Below are 27,468 nucleotides of genomic sequence, written 5' to 3'. Positions count from 1 at the left end.
AGAGCATTAAGCTCTAGTTCCCAAATGCTGCCCTGAAATGTAAGGATTTTGAAACTAGGTATAATTGTGACCTGATGCTGGATTTTTCAGTGCCCCAATACGTCCCACCAGGTGAGAGGTGATAACTGTGCACAGTTTTCTAGATGCAGCCAAGCCAAAGTCTTGTACAAGGTCAGAATTGTACTTTTAGTTTTATATTTAATTATACCATTACACATACCCCAGTTCCCAATTTTAAAAGGACTATTAATCTGTATCCTTCTCCTACTTAGCAGTCATAAATCGGCATGGTGTGAATAGCTGGTATAACTCTGGATGATAATGTTGTAATAGTATACATTAAAAAGGCATGACTATATCCGCCTGCGCAGTCTAAGGCCCTAAAGTCCCCACCCCCGGCAATGCTCATCAAGAGTAAACTTGTGGACTGTTGTTCTAATAACCCTTTATCCATAACATTAATGAAGATGTACCACAGTGCACTTTGCAGCACAGCAACAACTTGCATTTAAATGGTGCCATCGCTATCCCAAGACACTTCACAGAAGCATCGTTAAACAAAATTTAACACCAAAGCACACGTTAGAACAGTTGACAATGATCCTTGAAGTAAGTTTTGAGGATTATCTTGGAGCAGTGGGAAATATAGAACCCTCTAAGGAAGAAATTTCAGAGCTCAGGGCCTTGGCAATTGCGGATTCAGCCTCCAATTGGGAAATTGGGATGCCTAAAAAGTCAGAACGGGACAAAATCAAATTTCTCAGAGGCTACAGAGAAAGGGAGGGATGAACCAAGGGTTATACAGTAAATGGCAGAACCCTTAAGAGTATTGATAGGCAAAGAGATCTGGGTGTACAGGTACACAGATCACTGAAATTGGCAGTGCAGGTGGAGAAGGTAGTTAAGAAGGCATACAGCATGCTTGCCTTCAGTGGCTGGGGCATTGAGTTTAAAAATTGGCAAGTCATGTTGCAGCTTTATAGTACCTTAGTTAGGCCACACTTGAAATATGGTGATCAATTCTGGTCACCACACTACCAGAAGGATGTAGAGGCTTTGGAGAGGGTACAGAAAAGATTTACCATCATGTTGCCTGGTATGGAGGGTATTAGCTATGAAGAGAGATTGGAGAAACTTGGTTTGTTCTCACGGGAACAATGGAAGTTGAGGGGCGACCTGATAGACGTCTACAAGATTATGAGAGGCATGGACAGAGTGGATAGTCAGAAGCTTTTTCCCAGGGTGGAAGAATTAATTACTAGGGGGCACACATTTAAGGTGCGAGGGTCAAGATTTAAAGGAGATGTATGAGGCAGATTTTTTACACAGAGAGTAGTGGGTGCCTGGAACTTGTTGCCGGGGGAGGTAGTGGAAGTGGAGACAGTAGTGACTTTTAAGGGGCATCTTGACAAATACATGAATAGGATGGGAATAAAGGGATATGGTCCCTGGAAGGATGGGGGCGTTTAGTTAAGCTGGGCAGCATGTTCGGTGCAGGCTTGGAGGGCGGAAGGGCCTGTTCCTATGCTGTAATTTTCTTTGCTCTTTGAATGTATTGGTATTTAAGGAAGTAAAGCATTCAATGATCAAAATACACTTTCTCAACATTTTATCATACTATTTCCACCAACAATGCGCAAAGTAAGTTAAGCTGAAAGTATGTATACATCATGTGAAAAAAATTGAGGCTTGAATTTATATAATTCCTTTCATGATCACCATATTTTTCAAAGCGCTTTGCAGCCAATGAAGTACTTTTGAAGTGTAGTCACTATAATATATGGAACACTGAAACCAATTTATGCATAGCAACCTCCCACAAACTTCATTATTATATTCATGATGCTGTTGACAAGACTAAATATTGACTTGGACACCGGGGATAACTAATAGTCTATGGATATGTTAATTAAGGTCACATGTCAAGAGATAGTATCTGTTATTCCTCTTTTAAATTAACTAACATAATATGCAGTTTGCCACATCTGGATTCCTAATTAGCCAACTAATATTATATTGAATTCCATCTGTTATAGTTTTGCAAAGTTCACTTAATTTGTTTGTTTCTAATTTTCTCCTCCCATCTGCACAATTTGCTATGCCTCCTAACTTTGTGTCAGCTGCAAATGTGGGATTAAAAGCTCTCTATTCCTCCATCTATGTTATTAATATAGACATTAAGGAAAAGTGCAGATCCCAGGGAACACCATTTGACACATACCACCAATCAAAAAATTGACCTTTCCCCTGCTTTCCCATCTCTGAAACAGTTAGAAGATTTCCTCCAGTTTAGTACATTTTCAATTTTGTTAATAATTGCAAATGTGGAACTTTATCAGATGCTTTCTGAAGATCCATGTAGACAACATCCATTGAATGCTCCCCTATGCTGTGATAGAAATTATATTAAACAACTGGATTAGTTTTGCTTGTCTTACGTCTCTGAAATCAAAACTGACTTTCTACTAGCTGACACTTACTTAAGTACTCTGTCAGTGTCATTGATGATGGAATCATGTAACTCTTTTAATAAATTGACAGATCATGTTTCTATCACCCTCCTTTTTTGGTAACAGAATGATTGATTTTACATTTAGAGTCTTGTCCTAAACCTAAAAAGTGATTCTACGCTGCTGTTGGTAACTAATTTTCTGTTGGTATCTGTTTTTGTATTGGATCCTGGTATCTATTTTGGTTTATAGAAAAGCTTTTGCTTTGACTTACAGGCAGATAGTCAGGTTGATGTCGTCCGACAACATTTCTACGAAGTATCACTGGAATACGTATTTAGAGTGCACGAGGTGCAAGAACGAAAGATGTTTGAGTTTGTGGAACCAGTAGGTGAACATGTTAAATCATACTGTCTTTGTAGTACTGATTGCAGGTTTAATTTACTTCTTAAATGTCTGCTCAGACCCCCTTGTGCTCTACTATTCTAAAGCTGCAGAATTTCTCCTCCCAGCAGTTATTTGATTCAAATGATTGTTGCCAATTTTCAATCCCATTAATTTGCACCTTGTTAGTCCACATGTTTCATACATGTGTTAGCTTTTCTATCTATTTTCAAATCTTATTGATTTTGCAATCCGTAGTTAGTTACTTTGCCCATACTGTCTATCCAGCCTTTGAGCATCTAGACTCTGTTCAGTCTATCCAATTACATGCAACTTTAAATGTTTAAGTATTTCCAGTCATGTTTATCATGGTTTAATGTGCCAGCGAATTGAAGGCATATTACTAAATGTGCTACTGGCTATTGTGAATCCTTGAACATGTTTCCAGTGGCCAAACTGAAGATATGTATGTTGAGTGGAGCTTGACATTTGATGAAGGCAATAATCCATGGATTATGACCCTGCATTACTTGATATTGTTTTACAGTTGCTTGCATTCTTACAAGGACTCTTCACATTTTACCATCATGGTTATGAACTGGCGAAAGACTTTGGACATTTTAAAACCCAGCTTCAGATCAGCATTCAGAATGTAAGTAAATTTACCTCACACACAAAACAGAAAAAAAATGCTGCAATGATTTTTCATCTACAATTGATTTAATGTTTCGATAATTCTGTGCACGTTTGTGCACCCAGTTTAAATGAATAAGTAGCCATCAAAACAAGTGAAAGTAAAATGAGGAACTTGTTCCTTTTAAATCTTTGCATGCTATTTGGGGTTGCTGCCAATCAAGAAAAGAAACAATCTTCCACAATTGCTTTATTTTTTCACATGTTTCAAGACTTTACTGTCTAGTGGTCAGGAAAGGAAACTCCAAATCATCCTTCTGTATAATTTATTCACTGCAATATGGCATGATGTAGCGCAATGTCCCCACATGACTTAATGTGTTTCCAACCTTAATCAATTAAAAAGCTACCCGGATTTCATCAGTGTTCTTTAGTGTTTTACAATTTAGTAATCTCCTCTTATCATTGACATGTTCAAAGTTTACTTACCTTTGTTGTCCAAAATGCATTCTTTCATTCATTGAGGGGAGGTGATGGCCTAGTGGTATAATCACTAGACTATTAATCCAGAAACTCAGCTAATATTCTGGAGACCTGAGTTCAAATCCCACCACAGCAGATGGTGGAAGTTGAATTCAATAAAAAAAATCTAGAATTAAGAATCTACTGATGACTATGCAACCTTTGTTGATTGTTGGAAAAGCCCATCTGGTTCACTAATGTCATTTAGAGAAGGAAATCTTCGTAGAAATCAGTCCTTACCTCGACTGGCCTACATGTGACTCCAAAGACACAGCAATATGGTTAACTTTAAACCTTGGGCAATAAATGAAGGGCAGCCAGTGATGCCCATGACCCATAAATAAATTAAAACAAAAATATTGTAACATTCAGTTAGAATACCCATTTGTTACTTTATCGTTCATCAGATAGCTGTTATAATTATCTGAGTCTTAATTTTGTCTGCTGCTCATGCTGACCCTTAGGGCAGAATTTTAGTTTCCCCAAGGCGGGAAGGGAGCCTACAATTAAATGGACGGAATTTCCCTTCAAGAACTCGCCCGCCTAAATCCAGTCGCAATTTCATGCTTGGGTGGGAAAGGCCTCAGGTCGGAAATGCATCCGTTTATCTATTAAGTGATGATTAAATGCCATTTGAGGGCCTTTTCCCATCCAGCTTCAATTTTTAGGCTAGCAAGAACGGGTGCGGACAGAGTGGGAAACTGAGAAAATTTTTCTCCATCTCATGTGGGAAAGGCCTCTTCAAAGTTGGGGCACCCTTCCCTCTGGGATGTTGGAGCTCTGGACCTCCTTCCCCCACAACTGGACTAGCCTTCAATGCCACTATTGGCCTCCTCAAAACCCTCCTTGGTAGTGCCTACCCTCTCACCCCCTTCAGGACCTACCTTTCCAACGGTCCTGAATATAGTTCCAGACAGAGCACTGTAGTACAGCTTCTGGCCACTGCAGTGCTGTGCCTGGTGGGTTGGAGAGCTATCAGCCAATCTGTTTGGCTGACAGTTATCGTGGGTGGGACTTCCAAGAGCAGATAGAAGTCTCACCTACTGTCTCATTCAAGTGAACATTAAATGGCAATGGGCTTCCCAGAGTTGGCGCATGACATGCTACCGCCAACTCCCGGAATAGCAAGCTCCGATCGTTCACCATCCTTAAAATCCTACCCTTAATGTTATTAGCAAATTTTTTGATTGTACTGTTTGTAACTGTTTGTCTGCAGAAAGAAGTGACCTAGTGATTAGTTGGAAGTACAATAGTCTATAGTTCAATAATCTGATTAGTTAGAAACACTGCAATAGCACAACAGTGCACCACACATTTCTAAACACAGATTATCAATAACTGCTGACATTCTACTGTCTCAAACCAGAAAAGGATCAACTTTTATTTTACTGATATACTTAGTAGAACTAAGGAGCAAATCATGATTTTTCAAGTTCCCTGAGTCGAGCCTATGTAATGCTGCAGATCCTGAAGTAAAAACAGCAAATGCCCAAAATACTCAGCAGTTCAGCAGAATGTGTAGAGGGAGAAACAGAATTAAATTTGATGACCTTCCATGATGCAAAATACCCTTTAGAATAACTGTTGCACTCTTTCAATACTCTGTTTTCAGAATGCTGTTTATTTCCTTGTTTTCAGTTGAGAAATATATCTCTTCAGAGTTGTTTCTCTGAGATACTGTTATAGCTTTCTTCAAAATTGGTGTTTGTTAGTGCTAGATTTTAATTTGGTAGGAGGGAATAAATTATGAGTGTAAAGAACACAAGAACGTAATCAATGATTTCTGTCTTGAAACCACATGGGAAGTAAAAGTGGTGCTGTTTAGTCCAGCTGATGTCCTGACTTTATAGTAAGCCTTTGGTATAGGAATAGCATGCTGCAAATTGCTAAACCTTTTCAAGTTGTTCTTCAATCCACGATAACGGTGAAAGATCCTTTAAGGCTTGTCACCTGAAGAGGTTGTTTTTAGACATATATCTATTCTGGAAGAAATAATTAGACAACACTATTTTTGTGATGAATATTCTGCATTTATGATATTTTGCAGCTATTGTGATGTTCTGTTTGGTAGAATTGTTGGAACAGGTGTGTATGCATGCAGCCGTAAAATTGCATGGAAAATAGTATTTGCCTGATAGTACATCATGAAACACTACACAACAGCTGCAATATATAGCTACATCCGTGTGTTGCACCTATCTTTATCTTAAGCATTCCCCTCTTCATGCCTCGTTACCTCAAATCAGTAAATTTGCCTTTACTTCATATACTTTGATCCCTGTAGCTAACAAAATTCTTTAAACCTTGGTCTTAAATTTTAATTGACCTAGCACCTCCAACTTCTGGGTTGGAGAGTTTCTGATTTCCCTTCAGCCTTGCATGGAGAAACTGCTTCCTGAGTTCATTCCTAAATGTCTTGATAATTTACCACTGTAAACCCTAGTGTCATTGTGATGTGTTTGTGGTGTATTCACTTCATTATCTGTCCCAAGACGAGGTATCTAAAACTGAACGCAGCACTCCAGATGTGGCCTGTACAAATATCTGTAGCAATTATGACTAACTTAAATTGGAGGCAGGATTCTCTCTGGAGAGAGCTGTGTGTTGCCTGCTGTCAAGAAAGCCTACCACATTAAGTTCCTCCGTAAACCACACACCATCCTGACTTGGGATTATATTGCTGTTCCTTCACTATCACTGGGTCACAATCCTGGAATTCCCTCCCAAATAGTACTTTGGCTGTAGTTATACCACATAGACTGAAGTGGTTCAAGAGGCGGTTCACCACTACCTGTGGAATGAACCGGAGAATGGCTGTCACCTGTTTTGTTTAGTTGAAACAGGAGCAATGTGCGTACATGTTCTGTTTGTTCACATCAGGCAAGGTAATGACCATGTGCAACCAGCCTATGCTTGTAAATCTCAAAACACAGGCTTGTCTGGAAGCACAGTCTCCCCTACCCCACATTGTGTTTCTCAGTGGTGGGACGTGGCTCACCTTTGGTCAGCAAATGGATCATCTGGTCCCACTACTGTCAACAGGATTTCACATTGAATCCACCCCACTCCATGGTGCGCCATTGGCTGGATTGGAATACCCCATCAGTGGGAATGGTGGAAAAATCCTGCTTACAGTGACCAACATTAGAAGTGTTTCCACGATTGGACAACTTTTGCTAAACAATCCTCAGTGTGCTAAGAATTATGCTGACAATCAATTTAAGATTATCAGTTGGGCTCACAGTGTATCACACTTACGCATGCTGGATGCGACATACATTATTATACAGGGCACCATTCTTTCCAGACTCGGGCACGATCTTTCCAGCTCGCTGCACCAGTCAATTGGTGCAGCAGGCCAAGAAGGTAGCGTGTGAGAGTGAAATTCTGGCCGTTTCTGGCCTCCCAGTATCTTCCTCCATCCCCTTTGCCCCCCATCCCCACACCCATCCTCGTCAATGAGAATCACTGTGGCCCCCACCAGTGGGGACCAGGCACATGACCATGCCGGGCGACCGGAAGGCATTGAAGCATCTGGATGGCTGGGGACATGGCTGTACAGTGCGCATCAGGTGTTGCCTGCCTGGTACTACCCACTGGGCATCCTGGCAGTGCCCACCAGGTACCTTGGCAATGCCCGTCAAATGCTATAACTGCTTGGGGTAGTGCCAAGGGGGGTGGGCCTGAGTGGGGGTTGGGGCTATGACTGGGGGGTATGCAAGTGGGGGAGCCTTGCAGGGAAGGGGTGGTATGCAAGGGGGATCTTTGCAAGGGGATAACCATGGGAAATGCTCTGCAGGAGCAGGGGGTATTCCGAGAGGGAGCTCTGCGGAGGGCATGGAAAGTGGGAGCTCTAAGGGGCGGCATGCAAGGGGGGTAAGGTTTGTGGGGGAATGGGGTATGGCAGATGGGGGAGATGTCCGTCGGGAGAGGTGGCAGGCAATTTCTCAGTGTACTGGAAGTTCAGGATGCCTCTGCAGTGGTGCCCGAGTGCTCTGCAGCTGGCTTCCAAGTGTCCCTCCCATTTGTGGCTCTTTATTGCACAGTCTCCAGCTAATGAACGCCATGGTCCTCTGCAAATAAATTTAGGAATGACAGTCAAGGTGTGGTCTAACTATAACACTTACATTTTATCATGAGTGTTTGTAATCTAACCTTGCAGATATTTAGGTAGTTCATATGGTATTACTTTTTTTTGGCTAGATATGTTGCGTTTATTGAGATAGGATGAAATTAGGCAGGAAAAGGGATGAGGTCCTGAAATGTGAATATAGAGAGTTGGGCAGAAGGCTAAAATGCAGGACCTTGAAGGTAGTAATTTCAGCACTACTACCGCTGCCACATAGTAGTGCGAGTATAAATAGGAGGATTAGGCAGATGAATGCCTAGCTTGAGAGCTGGTGCAGGGGGCAGGGATTTAAATTTTTGGATCATTGGGATCTTCTGTGGGGAAGGGCTGACCTGTTCAAGAGGGATGGGTTACATCTGAACTGGAGGGGGACTAACATCCTGGTGGAGAGATTTACTAGAGCCACTTGGGAGGGTTTAAACTAGTTTGGCAGAGGGGTGGGATCCAAAGCAGTAGGGGGACAGAAGAGAAGTTTGAGGACAGCACAGAAGTTAAAGAGAGCACATGAAGTAGTAAAGGCAGTGTCAGTAATCCTAGTGCCAGACAGATCAGGCAAAAGCAAGACAGAGAGCAAGGGAAGTCCAGATTAAACTGCATTTTTTTCAATGCAAGAGGCTTGACGGGCAAAGCAGATGAACTCAGGGCATGGATGGGTTCATGGGACTGGGATAATGTAGCAATTACTGAAACATGGCTAAGGAAGGGACAGGACTGGCAGCTCAATGTTCCAGGGTACAGATGCTATAGGAAATATATACCAGGAGGTAAGAGAGGAGGGGGAGTTGCACTTTTGATTAGGGAAAGCATCACGGCCATACCGAGAGGGGATATATCTGAGGGCTGAGCCACTGAGTCTACATGGGTACAGCTGAGAAATAAGAAGGGGGAAATCACTTTGATAGGGTTGTACTATAGGCCCCCAAATAGTTGGCGGGAAATTGAGGAGCAAATATGTAAGGAGATTACAGATAACTCCAAGAAAAATAGTCAGAGATTTTAACTTTCCCAACATTGACTGGGATAGTCACAGTATTAGAGGGTTGGATGGAGAGAAATTTGTTGAATGTATTCAGGAGGAATTTCTCATTCAATATGTGGATGGCCCGACTAGAGAGGAGGCAAAACTTGACCTCCTGTTGGGAAATAAGGAAGGGCAAGTGACAGAAGTGTTAGTGAGGGATCACTTTGGGAGTAGTGACCATAATTCTGTTGGTTTTAAGACGGCCATGGGAAATGACAGGTCTGGCCCAAAAGTTAAAATTCTAAATTGGGGCAAGGCCAAATTTGATGATATCAGGCAGGAACTTTCTAAAGCTAATTGGGGAAGTCTGTGGGAAGGCAAAGGGACATCTGGTAAGTGGCATGCTTTCAAAAGCATGTCAACCAGGGTTCAGGGTAAACACATTCCTCTGAGAGTGAAAGGCAAGGCTGGCAGAAGTAGGGAACCCTGGATAACTCGGGATATTTAGGCCCTAGTCAAGAAGAAGAAAGAGGCACATGACGTGCATAGGCAGCTGGGATCAAGTGAAACTCTTGAAGAGTATAGTGGATGTAGGCGTAGAATTCAGAGAGAAATCAAGTGGGCAAAAAGAGTACACAACATTGTTTTGGCAGACAAGGCAGAGGAGAATCTAAAGAGCTTCTACAAATACATAAAGGGCAAAAGAGTAACAAGGGAGAGAGTAGGGCCTCTTAAGGATCAACAAGGTCATCTATTTGCAGATCCACAAGAGATGGGTGAGATCTTAAATGAATATTTCTCATCAGTATTTACTGTTGAGAAAAGCATGGATGTTAGGGAACTTGGGGAAATAAGTAGTGATGTCTTGAGGAGTGTACGTATTACAGAGAAGGAGGTGCTGGAAGTCTTAAAGCTCATCGAGATAGATAATTCCCCAGGAGCTGAGGAAGTGTATCCTAGGACATTGTGGGAGGCTAGGGAGGAAATTGTGTGTCCTCTTGCAGAGATAGTTGAATCATCGATAGTCACGGGTGAGGTGTCTGAAGATTGGAGAGTGGCAAATGTTGTGCCTTGTTTAAAAAGGGCTGCAGGGAAAAGCCTGGGAACTGCAGGCCAGTGAAGCCCACATCTGTGGTGGATAAGTTGTTGGAAGGTATTTTTGAGAGACAGGATCGACAGGCATTTAGAGATTATGGACAGTCAGCATGGCTTTGTGAGTGGAAAATCATGTCTCACAAATTTGATTGAGTTTTTTTGCAGGGGTAACCGAGAAGGTAGATGAGGGCAGTGCAGTTGATGTTGTCGACATGGACTTTAGCAAGGCCTTTGATAAGGTACCACATGGTAGGTTGTTGTGTAAGGTTAAATCTCAAAGGATCCAGGGTGAGGTATCTAATTGGCTTCTTGACTGAAACCAGAGTGTGGTTGTAGAGGGTTGTTTTTCAAACTGGGGGCCTGTGATCAGCGGTGTGCCTCAGGGATCAGTGCTGGGTCCACTGTTATTTGTCATTTATATGAATGATTTGGATGACAATATAGGAAGCATGGTTAGTAAGTTTGCAGATGACACTAAGATTGCTGGCGTAATGGACAGTGAAGAAAGTTATCTCCAATTATAACGGGATCTTGATCAATTGGGCCAGTGGGCTGACGAATGACAGATGGAGTTTAATTTAGACAAATGCGAGGTGATGCATTTTGGTAGGTTGAAACAGGGCAGGACTTAGTTAATGGTAGGGCCTTGGGGAGAGTTACAGAATGAAGAGATCTAGGGATACATGTTCATAGCTCCTTGAAAGTAGAGTCAGAGGTGGACAGAGTGGTGAAGAACGCATTTGGCATGCTTGGTTTCATTGGTCAGGACATTGAATACAGGAGTTGGAATATCTTGTTGAAATTGTACAAGACATTAGTAAGGCCACACTTAGAATACTGTGTGCAATTCTGGTCACCCTGTTATATAAAGAGCCGACGAGTGAGCAAGCTATCTTGGATCTGGTGCTATGTAATGAAGCGGGTAGAATTAGGGACCTTGTGGTGAAGGATCCTCTTGGGGAGAGTGATCATTGTATGGTGGAGTTTCTGGTGCAGATGGAGGAGGAGAAAGTGGGTTCCCGGACACGCGTCCTTTGTTTGAATAGAGGGAAATACGGTAGGATGAGAGAAGAATTGGCGAATGTGGACTAGGAGAGCACGTTGGAGGGAGGGTCTGTTAAGGAGCAGTGGAGAATCTTTAAGGAGATCTTTCTTGGTGCTCAACGGAAATTTATTCCGATGGTCAAAAAGGATAGTAAGAGGAGAGGTAATAAGCCGTGGATAACGAAGGAGGTGAAGGAAAGTGTTAAACTAAAAGCGGAGGAATTTAGAGTAGCTAAGAGTAGTGGGCGAGAAGAGGATTGGGAGAGGTTTAAATGTCAACAAAGATTGACAAAGAAGTTGATAAGGAAGGGTAGGAGAAACTATGAAGCTGGGCTAGCGCTTAATATAAAAAAGGATAGCAAGAGTTTTTATAAATATATAAAAAGGAAGAGGCTGGCTAGGGTGAATGTTGGTCCTTTAGAGGATGAGAAAGGGGACCTAGTGGTAGGGGATGGGGATATGGCTAAGGTATTGAATAACTTTTTTGTTTCTGTCTTCACGGAGGAGGACGTGAATAATTTGCCGGGTGTTAGCGATAGAAAGGTGGTAGGACTGGAGGGTCTTAATGACATTACTGTTACTAGAAAGGCGGTGCTCGACAGACTGGAGGGGCTGATTGAATGGCGGGGCAGGCTCGAAGGGCTGGATGGCCTACTCCTGCTCCTATTTCTTATGTTCTTATGATATTATTAAACTAGAAAGAGTGCAGAAAAGATTTACTAGATGCTACCAGGATTTGATGGGTTGAGTTATGAAGAGAGGCTGGATAGACTGGGACTTTTTTCTCTGGAGCGTAGGAGGGTGAGGGGTGAACTTATAGAAGTCTATAAACTAAAGAGGGGCACAGATCAGTTAGATAGTCAATATCTTTGCCTAAAGGTAGGGGAGTCTAAAACTAGAAAGCGTAGGTTTAAGGTGAGAGGGGAGAGATACAAAAGTGTCCAGAGGGGCAATTTTTTCACACAGAGGGTAGTGTGTCTGGAACAAGCTGCCAGAAGTAGTAGTAGAGGCAGGTACAATTTTGTCTTTTAAAAAGCATTTAGATAGTTACATGGGTATGATAAGTATAGAGGGCTATGGGCCAAATGTGGGCAATTGGGATTAGTTTAGGAGTTTTAAAAAAAATGGGCCGCACGCACAAGTTGGGCCGAAGGGCCTGTTTTCATGCTGTATACCTTTATGACTCTATTAAAACTTCCATGTCCTTTTCACTTCACCCATGCCTATTTAAAATGATTCATGGATATATGTAGTGACCAATTTTTCTTCTTATGCAAATCCTGTATTTTGTAGATTGCCGTATTAAATTCCACTTATCATTGTTCTTCCCACTGACATATTTTGCTTTAATTCAAGCTGTAATTTCTGGGTTTTGTCCTTTGATTCTGCTGTCCTGCATAATGTGGCATTGTCTGCAAATTTAAACAATTTGCAGTAAGTTTGAGTCCAAGTCATTGATGTAAATTAAAAACAGTAGAAGTCTCAATGCTGAGGCCTAGGGCACCCTAGCCAATGTTCCATCCCTGTATCCGGACATGACTCCTCTAACAAGTATCTGTTGTTTTCTACCATGAAACTAATTATTTACACATGCCCAGGTTTGTGTGAGTCTGGTTAGCTTTAAGTTTAACTAATTGCTTTTCAAGTGGGGCATTGTTCAATGTGTTTTCCAAGAACATACAGTACAACAGTGTTTACCACATTCTACTTGTCATTTCCGAAGTGAAGTCAAGCAAGCTGTTTTGAAACCATATTTACTACTGTTTACCAAGTTCCCTCAAATTGTTTTCTTTCCCATTTCTCCTTGCTGCAAGTGATGATATGTTAACAAAGGAAACTGTCTTAAATATGGCAGAAAGATATTACTGCACATATTGTCATTTTGAGTTTGAAATATAGTTATTCTAGTTTCAGTAACCCACTAAGTTTGAGTTTATTAAATCATCAAATAACTATTTTGCGGAAAATTGGAAATTGCCCAATCTGAACACTGATTTTATTTAGTTGAGGTGTTCCGAATGCTGCTGAGATTAACTAACTAATTTTTAAGAATGTTTTGGTTTCTCCAGTATAAAGTGCCACTCAGCTGCAAAATATGCATGTACAGTGCTAGATTAACTCTTCAAGCTATTTATATCCATTGTCATTATTGTCACTGGACTTTTTTAAGCACATTGGTGGCAATATATTATATGAAAATTATCATTTTAAAGCATTATTCTTATATGATTCTAGTTTATCACCTCAAAGTGCTCCCACCAATTTGAATTTTCTATAATTACAAAATGATCTATATTTTAATTCAAAATTCTTCAAGCAAGTACAGCTCAAACTTGGAATGACAAAATCCATAACATAAAAGTAGTTTAGGTGTTTTCGCAGTTCAAGGAATTACCATACAAAAATGTTACACATCCATCATCATGCTTTGCTTAAATCTTATTATCAGCTTTGCTCTACTATGTTACAGACACGAGACCGTTTTGATGGTGCACGATCTGAAGTTGAATCATTAATGAAGAAAATGAAGGAGAACCCTCAAGAACATCAGAGTATCAGCCCTTACACAATGGAGGGTTACCTCTTTGTGCAGAAAAAAAGTAAGGATAAACATTTATTTCTGTATTTGCGCATACCCAATTGTTTTGGAAATCCTTTTGATGCTTATCTGGTTTATTTAGAATGAATACATTTTTAAAAATCCTCTTCTAGGTCCATTTGGATCCAGTTGGGTGAAACACTACTGCACATATCAAAAGGAACCAAAGAAATTTACCATGGTGCCATTTGACCAAAAAACTGGGGGAAAAATAGTAAGTGGACTGCATGACAGCTGAAATATTTCATTGTGAGGGAAAGGGGTGCCATTCCTACAGGAATGTTCTCCATGTGATAGAACATTCCTTTATTTACATTTCAATTACACCATTCAGAACTTCTGCCTCTGGCTAATTTTAGTAGTGTGTATATTGCAGGTACTATTGTGATAGAACTATACATGTTATAATCAGAAGTAAGCTTTCAATCCATTTTGTCTCTATAGTTCCAAGCTATTAACTAAAACTATGTATTCCAAACCTGCCTCTCTGCCTTTCCCCTAGCATTTATATTATTCCTTAAAAAAAATTATTTTCAACGTGTTGTAGTCTCTGCTTTAATAGTCATTTGTATTCCACATTCTGATAAACTGCTGGAAAAAAAATGACCAAGTTTTCCATTAGTTCTTATGGATGCTCAGTTTGTGACCCCTTATTGATTTTTGCCAATCTCCAAAACATTAATGTCCGGGATAATCTATTCTTTTTTCATTGGGCGGGTTCAGCATTGGGAGTGGAAAGTCTCAGGAGATGTCCAAATCATGTTTCACGTTGATAGAAGTGCGTGATTCAATTGTCCCCGCCAGTGACATAGCTAATTTCGTAAGAAACATAATTTCCATATATTTTCATATAAAGTTAAAGTTTATTTATTAGTCACAATTAACACTGCACTGAAGTTACTGTGAAATTCCCCTAGTCACCACACTCCTGCACCTGTTCGGGTCAACGTATCTAACCAGCGTGTCTTGGAGCCTGTGGGAGGAAACCAGAGCACTTGGAGAAAACCCACGCAGACACGGGGAGAACATGTGAACTCCGCACAAACAGTGACCTGAGCTAGGAATCGAACCCAGGTCCCTGGCACTGTGAGGCAGCAGTACTAACAACTCTGCCACCATACTGCCCCATATAGTCATCAGGCTTCGACACATGAATCACACCCCCACCCTGTAAGAAAGTCCATCTGCATTGTTGTAACAGCAGACTGGCATGAAACCAACTCATCTCCCAAGGCATGCACCTGGCGAGCAGACCTCCCAGCAGAGTTCAGGCAAGTGTTGGCAGGGTTGGGGGTGATTTCTGGTGAACTGTTATGAACTGGGGTGGCAACCTTTGAAAGTATTGCCTGGTCTTCGAAAAACTAAGTTGCTTGAGGGGTGGGCTCCTAGTTTCCCCTTGTGAAGCCCACCCCTCATTGTTTTTTTTTTAAATCGATGTTCCAAATGATGTGGCAGAGTAAGCCATCAGAATGCCGCTTTTCCTGCCCACTTTTGATCTTTGTTGAACTTAAGGAAAATTCTAGTCAATGCCTCAGGTCACTGAACTTTCATCAGATTTGTCCTGATGAAAAGAGAAAATGCTACTCTGTTTCTCTCTTCAAATATGCTGTCTGGCCTGCTGAGTATTTCCAGCATTTCCTGTTTTATTTTAGGTTTCCAACATGTGCAGTATTTTGCTTTTATTCACTGTCAATTGACTACTTAATCCTCTTTATTTAACACTTTTCCACATAGGTTGACATCATCAGTGAATTTTAAAACAATTGCCTGAATTTTACAGTCAGTGTCAAAGCAATTGCACTTACTGCTCACCACAAGAAAAGCCGCCTGCAAAAGTCTAATGGTTTCTGTGGCATCCCCGTTTTTTGATAGAACTTTAAGTCTGGCGCCAAGTCAAGATGATACTAATGCTATATTCATTCGCGGCAAACCAGGACATTAAAAGCACTTGGGTGTCAACTGTGGCCCATTTGGTAGCACTCTTGTCTCTAAGCCAGCAGTTTTGGGTTCAAGACCCCCTCCAGACTTGAGCATTAAATTCTAGGCTGACACTTCAGTGCAGCATAAACAAACTGCTCCATTGTCACAAGTGCTGTCTTTCAGACATTAAGCTAAGGCTCAGTTTACCCCAGGAATGAACATAAAAAAATCCCATGACAATATTTTGAAGAACAGTGGAGTTATCCTTTGTGGACGGTCAATATTATCTTTTAACAACGCCACAAAGTGATCTGGTCATTATCCTTTTGCTTATTGCAAGAACTTGCTGTTTGCAAAATGGTTGCTGTCTTTTCGATGTTACAACAGTGACTAAACATCACAAAGCACCTTCACTGACTGGAAAAGACTTCATTTTATCCTGATCATATTACATAAATGCAGGTTTTTAATAAAATCCTTCACTTTTAATTCAAAGTTTCAATAGTGAAACAAATAATTTTAGCTTCTATCTTAGCCCAATCATAAAGATTAAAACATTTAAAATTTTATTTTTAAAGTGCTTTTTTTGTTGTGGAGAGAATTTGCATTCTAAAAACAAAATCAACTTCTCAGTGCCATTTGAACGGTTACATTATGACATTATAATTTATTTAAATGAGGTTCTTGACCTCTCTGGGTGGGAACCTCATTACATCACCAGCAGGCTGGGGAAAATCTGAAAACGAGAACTTGCTGGTGGGATATCGTTTCTGACTTCTGTGAGATTTTCTGCCTGCGTCGCCATTTGTTATCATATTCGTCATGGGCACAAAATCTGGGTCTATGACTTTTTCTTGTTAGTTCTTGAAAGAAATTAGTATGTCATTCACTAGCTTCTTTTTCATAGGGGGATGAAGAAATGTTTACCCTAAAATCATGCATTAGGCGAAAAACAGACTCCATTGAGAAGAGGTTCTGTTTTGATGTAGAAGGAGTGGACAGGTGAGTTGAATGCTGAACATTGTATCTTTTTTATCACTTTTTTTTGCTGATTGTTTTAATATCTGTGGAAAAGTAGTTCCGGTCTCCACATGTTCAGATGTAAAATAATTGTTGGACTTCAAACTTTCATGTATGCTGGTGTTCCTCAAGATAACCGTGCTGGAGAATTTTACACATTTTTTTTCAAATTCATTTGAAACTGAGTGGGAGGTGGATCCTGGCCCCTATTTAAACCTGGAAATCTCTCTATAACCTCAGAAGTAGTTTGGAGTTCTCAACAGGATGAAACTTTGTAAACGGATAGTGTTTCTCCTTAACATGTTTGCATTGTTCCAAAAATAGTTTAATTTAGAATTAAATAATCCTTATAGGCTAATTTGTAGCAATCTAAACTCTACTTCTCCAACATGAAGAAATAACATTTCTATCAAATTTTGAAGTTATCAAAAATAATTTTTAGAAGGAAGTATTAATCAAAAACATCAAAAGAATTTCACCCAAATCTAAATATTGGTCAAGTTCTTTTTTCTTTTCTTCCTCTGTGTTGCCATACTCTGTATAACAAGAGATGTCTCTGAGGTGCTTTTGGAGTGAAGTCAAGTTGATTCCATTTAAGAGGAAAACTATGTTTGTTCAAGCAAATAACATGAACTTAAATTCTTGAAGGGATTATTTGTGGTGGACAGTTTTGATCGTCTTCTGTACTTGACAGGGCAACCATGATCACCATGCAGGCACTTTCTGAGGAGGACAGACGGCTGTGGATAGAGGCCATGGATGGCAGAGAGCCAGTAAGGATAATCATTACTGTTGTATGAGGTCTGCAGTTCCAATTTGTTGCTGCTCAAACTGGCCGATCTGAGCTGCATGTCTTGTATTTATCTCTACAAAATAAGGTTTGCAGATTGCAAACCCATATATTACTAACCAGAAAAATTGGAATGGAAAAGAATGGCCTTTAAAATTGAAACTCCATGCATATATTTCCCATGCTTGTGAATCTAGTTTCAAACAGTGACTAAGAAAAGGGAAATGCGAATTAAAAATAAAACAGACCTAAAAGCCAGTTTAAGTATGTTCTTCATTTTTGCAAAGTTCATTTTAGTCTGGATTGCAGCAAATTCAAAGAGTTTATAGGAACAGTATTTTTCTGTAAGTTTTTTTCATTGGTCTATGTTTCAGTTAAGTAGGGCAGAATTTCCCCCCCAAAATTATAAGTGTCATAACAACGTGAAAAAGGGAGTCTTCCTGCTGGTATTTTGGTGAGTTTGACATTGCAATCTTCTGGCACTCTAAATTTTTTTTGACAGCTGGGAGCTTTGCACTAGTTGGGGGATGGATGTAAGTGGTGGAGCCGGCTTTAGAGTGCTCGGGCACCATCGCATAGGGCACACCAATCTGTCAGTCAACTGGGACCCTCCACCTAATCATGCCGTCTCAATCCTCCGCACCAACATGGGACGCCAGCATTGGGGCATCAGAACCTTGCTGGACCCCCAACATATCCCCCCCACTCCTGTCATGACCCCATTTCCAAGTCCCACTCTATGCATGCCACTCCCTTGAATGACTTCTCCCCTACCCCTCAGCATGACCTCTTCTCTCCCCCCTGCATACCCCCCCACGCGCGCACACAAGCACGGTTTTTGGCCTCTCATGCCTGTAATGCCTCCCTGAGAATTAGATTGAGCAAGTCATGAACGGCATCCCTGGAGAAAAATAAAAAGAACTTGCAGAGGGAAAAAAAGACTCTGCAATAATTAAATGCATGTCTGAAAAATAGAGCATTCCAATATAAGCATGAAAGATTTAAGCTATAGTACAAATCCTGTGGACATATACCAAAAGGAGGAGGCTTTCAAGGACCTGCTATTGTATATCCTTGTTTGTCTCATTGACAATTCATTAAAGTGGTGAAAATCCTTGGATCTATTTGCACACTCTATCCATAACTCAATTGACTCAATAGATTCATGACAGAACAGTCATGGACAAGGCTAGAGCCTTGCCCAAGGTTCAGCTTCAACTCATTTGTGTAGCTATTGTGGACCCCACCACCACCACCTGCAGAAGAGGGGTACAGAGGAAGCTTCTTTCATTGAGGAACATAAGACTCTATTAACTCCTCCTTCCCAGCTCAGTTGATGTTCACATACTGTCTAGGTCTCAGATGCCTTTTTTTAACCTCTAATTTAGTTATCTATTCCCTCCTTTTATTTTGCATTATTATCACTTCTGTCATTTTATCAGCTCCTGAGAGTTGGTTATCTTCCTGCCCATATGGTTGAGGTGTAACATATTTTGAGAGACCAAGAGCATTGAAAATTTTTTCTATATATAGTGATTAGAGCATAGAAAAACACCTGCATATTCAATATGGGAATATAAGAATGCCTCCCTCATCTACAGCAAGATTCCTATGCTTTATAGAGCATTGAACAGGAGGGGGAAAGGAAAGGCTGCTGAAGATTAGAGCGTGATTAAAGAAGAATCTTGAAGTTTCAAGAGAAAGCTCCAGATGGAGGGCACAGTGAATGAGGAAAATCCATCAGTGATTGCCTAGAGAAAACAGGGAACAAGGAGTAAGATAGAACATGGTGTAAAAAAAGTACAGTTGGAGGAGATAGGGTAGAGTATGATAATGGGAAGACCTGAGAACAAATGTCTATGAGAGTAAGTGTCTTTGAAGCTAATTCACTACAGGATGTGGAGCCAGTGGAACATACTGAGGATGAGGTGCATGAGTGGGCAAATTGATGTTTGTGGAGACATGGGGACCTTGATCAACTCTGGAGAAAGCTATTACTAAGACTAACAGGGGGCAAAATTGTGTTTAATGAAAACATGTTTAAGCATAAGCTGTCTGCAGTTCATTTTGTTTCCTCCAAGAGACAGCAGTGCTCTAGTTTGTGATCTGTTGTTTTTTTTAATCATACAACATAGTATTTTAACACTTAAATGTTTCACATTGGGATTTGGATGAACTGAGTAAGGCGATAGCTTAATTAAAAATTTTATTCAGTTAATGAATTTAATTGGAGTTGCATGAAGTCAAATACTGTGTTTTAATTAAAGACAGTAATGCTGGAGCCAGTCAGCAGGCCAAGCATTAGGTCATAATTCTTCCTCTTTAATGTGATATAAATAATTATAAAGAGTGAAGTTATTGATAAAATTTAGGCTCTGCATGTTTGCCAAAATCAACAGATAGTAGAGTTAAAGACTAATTAGACAAAGTACTATGAGCTTTTCCTTATAGTCCATTGTAATACCTATGGGCACTTTGCTACTGTCTATGCAGTGCAGACCTGATTGGTTGGCTGTATAAATGCAATATTATTAGTGAATCACCAAAGTCTATCAGCTCAAAATTCAGCCATGCAAGACAGTAAACAGTCTCCTAAGACTCCAACATGGTGGCAGGAAACATACGCTCGCTACAAGTGGAAAAACCTGTCATATTGGTAAAGGCAAAACATCGGAATGCTCAAACCTGAAACAGGCATTAGAGTCTTTCCAAACAAGAGGCTTAATGCTGGTGCCAGATTCAACTATCAGGAAAATCAGGTCTATATAAAGAGATTCTATATAAAGCAGCAGCCAGCTGTTAAGTTTTTTAAAAAATGGACCATGAAGGACTGCTTCTGCCAAATGCTGCATTTAAAGCACGAGGGATCTGCCAGTTGGCGATATTTCTTTCTTTTTCCCCTTGTTAGCCACTACTACTTCCCTCCAGCCATTAGTACCCCCAGCTACCTCCCAATCTAACCAATAGATGGCCCCCACCCCCTCTGTGGTGCGCCCTCTTTCTGGTACCTACCCACTCCACATATCCTCTCACTTAACTGTGGACCATGACAATGAACTTTATGCTGTACTAGTATGTTTTCTGTTGCTGTCAATTGTATACTCACTTGATGGAAATGATTCCCAGGGACCAATATCAGGGATGTCTTGTGCACCACCTGTTCAGGGTTAGGGGTAAATGCATGTCCGGACCATGCACACTAATTTCAGTTAATTTGACTGTGTCTCACCATATCAAAAGATGTTCACATAACAATATATTCATTCAAATCTGAGCACGTTTTCTGTTGTTTAAATTATTGCTTAATAAAAGACATTCTAATTTCTGAAATAAATTGATTTATTGACCTGGTTTCTGGATGATCAAGTTCTCAGTGACTCATACAACCCTGTTGTGACATTTAAAAGGGTACATAATGTTCTCTAGCAATATATAGCCAATGAAACTAAATGAATATACTAATGAAAGAGAGGATCTGTCTCTCAATGGTCAGATTAGAGTTTTAATTAATGTTGAAGCAGGTTTTCTTTTTGCAGAATTGTTCTTTTTGAAATCCTATGCAAAACAAAAGCCAGGAAAACAGTTTTCACACACAGTTTTTCTCTGTTGCTCAATGTAAAGCATATAATCCAGGAAGAAGTTTACAATCGAGACTGTTTTTCCCCCACCCAGAATATTATCGCTGTGGGGCAGCTAGTTTTAAAGTCAGTGAGTTGATGACTGACTTTCCAGCTGATAAGGGCTTGAGTGAATTATGTCATACTCCTCCCCCAGCTCCACCCCCACTGAAAAATTCGTCCCATTGTTGGAACTCTTCATATTAACTTCGATTTATTGCACTGACAAGCTGAGTAATTATTGCAAGGTAGTTCCAATCCATTTGGATTTACTTCTCACCGAGTTTTCTTTTGTGTTTTTTCTTTTATGTTGTGCATTTGTTTAGTGACTCTCTTGCACTCTGTCTATCTCTGTTTCTCACTGCAGCTTGCTGTAAGAAATGAATCCAGTCCAATCCCTGCTCCTCTCACTGAAGGACCTCCATCATTTACCTAGGCCTGGTTCTATGAGGGCTCTTTCTGGTTCAGAAGCCTGCCTTCTTCCCTTCCCACAGTCTCCTTTGGAGAGATAAACAGATGAGAAGGAGAAAGGGTGGTACCAGAAGGAATAAAGAAAAACAATGGGCATATGTGGAATAACCATGCCACAGAGAAGAAGCAGAGGGTGATGCCAAATATAGACCTACTGAAGGGATAGTGAGAAGACAGTGAGATGTGCTCTCTACTTAATTAGAAAACAGAATTTGAATTGAATTTGTTTATGTTTATGGTATCATAGAATCATAAATAGAATTATAAGAAATAGAAAAATAAATACAACCATAGAAAAGTTACAGCAAAAGAAGGCCATTTGCTTGTTGTGTCAGTGCCAGCTCTCTGAAGGAGCAATTCACCTCGTGCCACTCCCCTGACTTCTCATAGCTCTGCACGTTGTTCCTTTTAAGAACATAAGAAATAGGAGCAGGAGTAGGCCATCTAGCCCTTCGAGCCTGCCCCGCCATTCAATAAGATCATGGCTGATCTGTCGTGGCTCAGTTCCACTTTCCCGCCCTCTCCCCATAACCCTTAATCCCCTCTCTTATCAAGAACCCATCAACCCGCTTCTTAAAAATATTTAGCGAGGCAGCCTCCACCACTTCAACGGGCAGAGAATTCCAGAGATTCACCACCCTTTGAGTGAAGAAGTTCCTCCTCAACTCCGTTCTAAACCGCCTCCCCTTTATCTTGAGGCTGTGCCCCCTAGTCCTACTGTCTTTTTTGAGCGGGAAGAGTCTCTCCACCTCTATCCTATCCATCCCATTCATCATCTTATACGTCTCAATGAGATCTCCCCTCATTCTTCTAAACTCTAACGAGTACAAGCCTAGTTTATTCAGCCTCTCCTCATAGCTCAATCCCCTCAACTCCGGTATCAGCCTAGTAAACCTCCTCTGCACTCCCTCCAGGGCCAAAATATCCTTGCGTAGGTGCGGCGCCCAAAACTGCACACAGTACTCCAGCTGCGGCCTCACCAATGCCCTATACAGCTGCAGCAAGACCTGCCTACTTTTATATTCAATCCCCCTCGCTATGAAGGCCAGCATCCCATTCGCCTTCCTGACCACCTGCTGCACCTGCAAGCTGGGTTTTTGCGACTCATGCACAAGGACCCCGAGGTCCCTCTGCACCGTCGCCTGCTGCAGTTTTTCGCCCCGTAAGTAATAGTCCTTCCTACCAAAGTGGACCACCTCACACTTGCCAACATTAAATTCCATTTGCCATTTCCTGGCCCATTCACCCAGCCTATCTAGATCCTTCTGCAGACTCTCCACACCCTCCGCACAATTTGCCTTTCCCCCAATCTTGGTGTCATCAGCAAATTTCGACACCCTACACTCGGTTCCCTCCTCCAGATCATCTATATAAATGGTAAATAGCTGAGGCCCCAGCACCGACCCCTGGGGCACCCCACTAGTCACCAACCGCCAATCCGAATAGCATCCATTGACCCCCACTCTCTGCCTATTTGACAACCAATCCTCTATCCACGCTAACACCCTACCCCCAACTCCATGTCCCCTGACCTTCTGCAATAACCTCGTGAGGTACCTTGTCAAACGCCTTCTGAAAATCCAGAAAGACCACATCCACCGGCTCTCCTCTATCCACTGCCCTAGACACATCCTCATAGAACTCCAGTAAATTTGTCAGACATGACTTCCCTTTAATGAAACCGTGTTGCGTCTGCCCTATCAAGCAATTCCCTTCAAGATGCCTCGCAATTTCCTCCTTAATGACGGATTCTAACATTTTACCTACCACAGACGTTAAACTAACCGGCCTATAATTCCCCGCCTTTTGCCTGGCACCCTTCTTAAACAACGGCGTAACATTAGCCGTTTTCCAATCTTCCGGCACTTCCCCGGAATCCAGCGACGTCTGGAAAATAACCACCAAGGCATCCACTATCACCTCTGCCATTTCTTTCAGAACCCTCGGATGCATTCCATCCGGTCCTGGGGACTTGTCCACAATCAGCCCCTCCAGTCTGTCGAGCACCACCTCTCTAGTAACAGTAATGTCATTAAGACCCTCCAGTCCTACCACCTTTCCATCACTAACACCCGGCAAATTATTCACGTCCTCCTCCGTGAAGACAGAAACAAAAAAGTTATTCAAGACCTTAGCCATTTCCCCATCCCCTACCACTAGCTCCCCTTTCTCATCCTCTAAAGGACCAACGTTCACCCTAGCCAGCCTCTTCCTTTTTATATATTTATAAAAACTCTTGCTATCCTTTTTTATATTAAGTGCTAGCCCAGCTTCATAGCTTCTCCTACCCTCCTTTATCAACTTTTGTCAATCTTTGTTGACATTTAAACCTTTCCCAATCCTCTTCTCGCCCACTGCTCTTAGCTACTCTAAATTCCTCCGCTTTTAATTTAACACTTTCCTTCACCTCCTTCGTTATCCACGGCTTATTACCTCTCCTCCTACTGTCCTTTTTGACCATCGGAATAAATTTCTGCTGAGCACCAAGAAAGATCTCCTTAAAGATCCTCCACTGCTCCTCAACAGACCTACCTTCCAACGCGCTCCCCCAGTCCACATTCGCCAATTCTTCTCTCATCCTACCATACTCCCCTCTATTCAAACAAAGGACGCGTATCCAGGAACCCACTTTCTCCTCCTCCATCTGCAACAGAAACTCCACCATGCAATGATCACTCTCTCCAAGAGGATCCTTCACCGCAAGGTCCCTAATTCTACCCGCCTCATTACATAGCACCAGATCCAAGATAGCTCGCTCCCTCGTCGGCTCCAACACACACTGTTCAAGGAAATTATCCTGGCAGCATTCCAAGAACTCCTCCTCGAGCCCACCTCGTCCAACATGGGTCGACCAATCAATATGCAGATTGAAATCTCCCATAACTACTGCCGTCCCATTCCTGCACGCCGCACTTATTTGCGCGTTAACAGCCCGTTTCAGGTAATGAATTCTCTCTTGAATGCCTACATTAAGCCTAAGTCCACCACACTCTCAGGTAGTTTTAGATTCTAACCACTCACTATGTGAAATAGCTTTTCCTTGTATTGCCATTGCTTCATTGCCAATTACCTTAAATCTGTGCCTTCTGGTTCTCAATCTTTCCACAAATGGGAATAGATTTTCCCTCTCTAATCTGATCAGCTCCTTCATAATTTTGAATACCTCCATTAAATTTCTTCTCAACTTCCTCTTCATCAAGGAAAAGGATCCCAATTTCTCAAATCTATCCAGATAATTGAAGATCCTCATCCCTGGAACCATTCTTGTGAATTTTTTCTGCACCTTAAAACCTTCACATCCTTCTTAAAGTGTAGTGTCCACCACCGGACACAATACTCCAGTTGAGGCAGAATCAGTATTTTATGCAAGATTAACATACCTTCTTTCTCTCCTTCAAGCCAAGAATGATTTTAGTAAGCTGCAAGAAAACTTAAAAATGTTCAAATAGAATTAAACATAATTTGCCTTCAGAATATCAGATTTTGTTTCAATGTGGATTCACTGATGTGATTTTAAAGAAACATGGAAAAATCTTTGTTGGTGACTAATTCAACACTAGGGGAGATAGCTCCTACATTATTATGTATACATGGTCTGATTTATGCGACATTCCGGGCTACCACAAATTTCTGGTTCTCATATTATCACGTGGATTTTAAAAATAATGTTTCACTACTTTTCAGGTGTACAACTTGAATAAGGACAATCCCATAAGCGAAGGCAGTAAGTATTTATTGTTAATCTGATCTGGAAGATGCTGTAGAAGGAGCCTTGGCAAGTTACTGCAGTGTACCTTGTAGATGGTACACATTGCAGCCACTATTCACATGTGGTGGAGGGAGTGAAGGTTTATGGTTTTGGCTGGGGTGCTAGTTAAGTGAGCAGCATTGTCCTGGATAGTGTCAAGCTTGTTCAGTGTTGGAGCTGCATTCATTTGGCAAAGTGAAGGCTATGCATCACACTGCTGACTTTTGCCTAATTGCTCCGGTTTCCTCTCAGTCCAAAGGTGTGTAGGTTGGGTGGATTGGCCATGCTAAATTGCCTTTTAGAGACCGATTTTACCATTTGGGTGTGAAAACATGATAAAGTTGGGTGTGAGGCCATTAACGTGATCTACACCCATGTCAGCGCAGATTACCATTTTACCAAACCCGGGAATGGCGACAATCTGCTTTGCACCCGAAACAGGCGTAACAGCGATTTAAATGCATTTGCATGCATTTAAATTGAATTAATGAACTGCCCACCCAACTTTATCAGCATTTCCCCGTTTATCACCACGTTTGCCAATCTGGAATTGTGCCAAATGGACCTCCTGAATAAGAGTTTGAACCAGGCGCTTCAGCGGCTGAAGAGGTGAGTTCATAGCTTCCAACCGCTCTGAGTCAGATCAGGGGGGAGGGTGTCAGATCATTCTCTGGCTATGGGGGTGTGGGGAGGAGGCTGATCATTGTCTGGTGGTGCGGGGGTGGGGAGGGCTGATCGTTGTCTGATGGGGGGGTGGGGAGAGCTGATTGTTGCCTGGTAGGGAGGGAAGAGGAGGCAAGTCAGATGTTCCTCTGTGGGAGGGGGTTGGTGAGTGAGGCCAGACCATTCTCGGGGTGGGAGGTGTGTGAGGCCAGATCATTCTCTGACCGGGGGAGGAGGGAGGCAGGTAAGATGTATCTCTGGTGAGGGGCAAGGGGGAGGCCTGATTGCTCACTGGTGGCGAGGAGGGGGCAGATGGATCTCTGGGGAGGGGGTGCAGATGAATCTCTGGTGGGGGGCAGGGGCAGATGGATCTCTGGTGGGGGAGGCGCAGGGGCAGAGGGGTCCGCTGCCACTCTATGGGTGATTGGTCCGGTGGGGAGGTGGGGGCAGGGGGTTGCGATCAGTCTGGATAGGGGGGGATGGATATGGGGGACAGTGATGTGTGCGGAGGCCATTGCTCCCACTTTTCGCTCCCGGGCTGCCTTCTCTACTTTCTGCGGCCCAAGCAGGCATGCTTTTTCAAATTTTTTTCCAACTGCGCACGTGCAGTTCAGAGCTCCGATTGTTTCAGGCGCGCTCAGCCCTGCCCACAGCACAATTGGGACCGTGATTTTTTTTTCCAGGCAAAGTGCATATGGGGGCACCTGAAAGCAGATTCCCATTTCGGATCTGAATTATGCCCAGATTCGGCACTTAGAATGAAAATGGTAAAATCAGGCCCTTAGTGTCCCAAGATGTGTAAATCTTCCCAAATGAAACAGACACTTCTTGATCTTTCTCATCTACTCATTGTTATATTTTAAAAATATTGACTGTGATTTTCCCATCCTGCTGGACAGGAGATTCTCAAGTTGGCCAATTCACAGGGTTTGTACATGCGTTCCTGCCGTGGTAGCGTCTCCCAGTGCCAGATTTTGGCAGCGTCAGCTCCGCACCGGAAATCGGCAGGGAGGCAGGATCTTCGTTTCAATAGTCATTCTCATATCATTTAAATGAGATTAGTGAGCCTGGGACTGAAATCTCCAGGCCCACTAGCATACCCCCCCCACCTCCTGCCAGAGCAGTTCAGTCCAGCAGTAGCTTCTGGGAAGTTTGCGGCCTGACCCCACTAGAGTGAAGGGGGGGCAATTGGGGCCACCCAGACGATCGGTCGGCAGGTGGGTACCCCCTGGGCGTTAGCACCTTGGCAGAGCCAGCCTGGCTCCTGTCACTGCCCTAGGGGCAAAGTGCCAATGCCCAGGGGGCACCTTGGTACTGCCTATTGGGCATAGGGCAGTGCCAAATGGGGGTGGGACCTGATGGGGGCATCTGGGGGAGCTCCGTTGGGGTGGAGTGTCCCACTGCCACTCTGCAGAGAGGATT

General features: G+C 42.1%; 1 protein-coding gene across 5 annotated transcripts in view; it reads left to right on the top strand.

Moving 5' to 3' along the window:
* Positions 1-27,468, top strand: part of LOC145351814 (rho GTPase-activating protein 26-like) — a 170,651-nt gene that overhangs the window by 75,958 nt on the left and 67,225 nt on the right. For all 5 annotated transcript variants that reach the window (XM_080201480.1, XM_080201476.1, XM_080201478.1 and 2 more), the window contains 7 exons: positions 2,727-2,837; positions 3,382-3,486; positions 13,689-13,818; positions 13,931-14,031; positions 16,645-16,739; positions 17,452-17,530; positions 25,320-25,359. In XM_080201480.1, coding sequence (XP_080057606.1) covers positions 2,727-2,837; positions 3,382-3,486; positions 13,689-13,818; positions 13,931-14,031; positions 16,645-16,739; positions 17,452-17,530; positions 25,320-25,359 — 661 coding nt within the window. The remainder of the gene's footprint in view (positions 1-2,726; positions 2,838-3,381; positions 3,487-13,688; positions 13,819-13,930; positions 14,032-16,644; positions 16,740-17,451; positions 17,531-25,319; positions 25,360-27,468) is intronic.

The sequence above is a fragment of the Carcharhinus amblyrhynchos genome, chromosome 13, assembly GCF_965287045.1.
Source record: "Carcharhinus amblyrhynchos chromosome 13, sCarAmb.v2.hapA, whole genome shotgun sequence".
NCBI classification, from domain to species: domain Eukaryota; kingdom Metazoa; phylum Chordata; class Chondrichthyes; order Carcharhiniformes; family Carcharhinidae; genus Carcharhinus; species Carcharhinus amblyrhynchos.
Note: the sequence above shows the minus strand (reverse complement) of the source record. Positions and strands in the feature narration are given on the sequence as shown.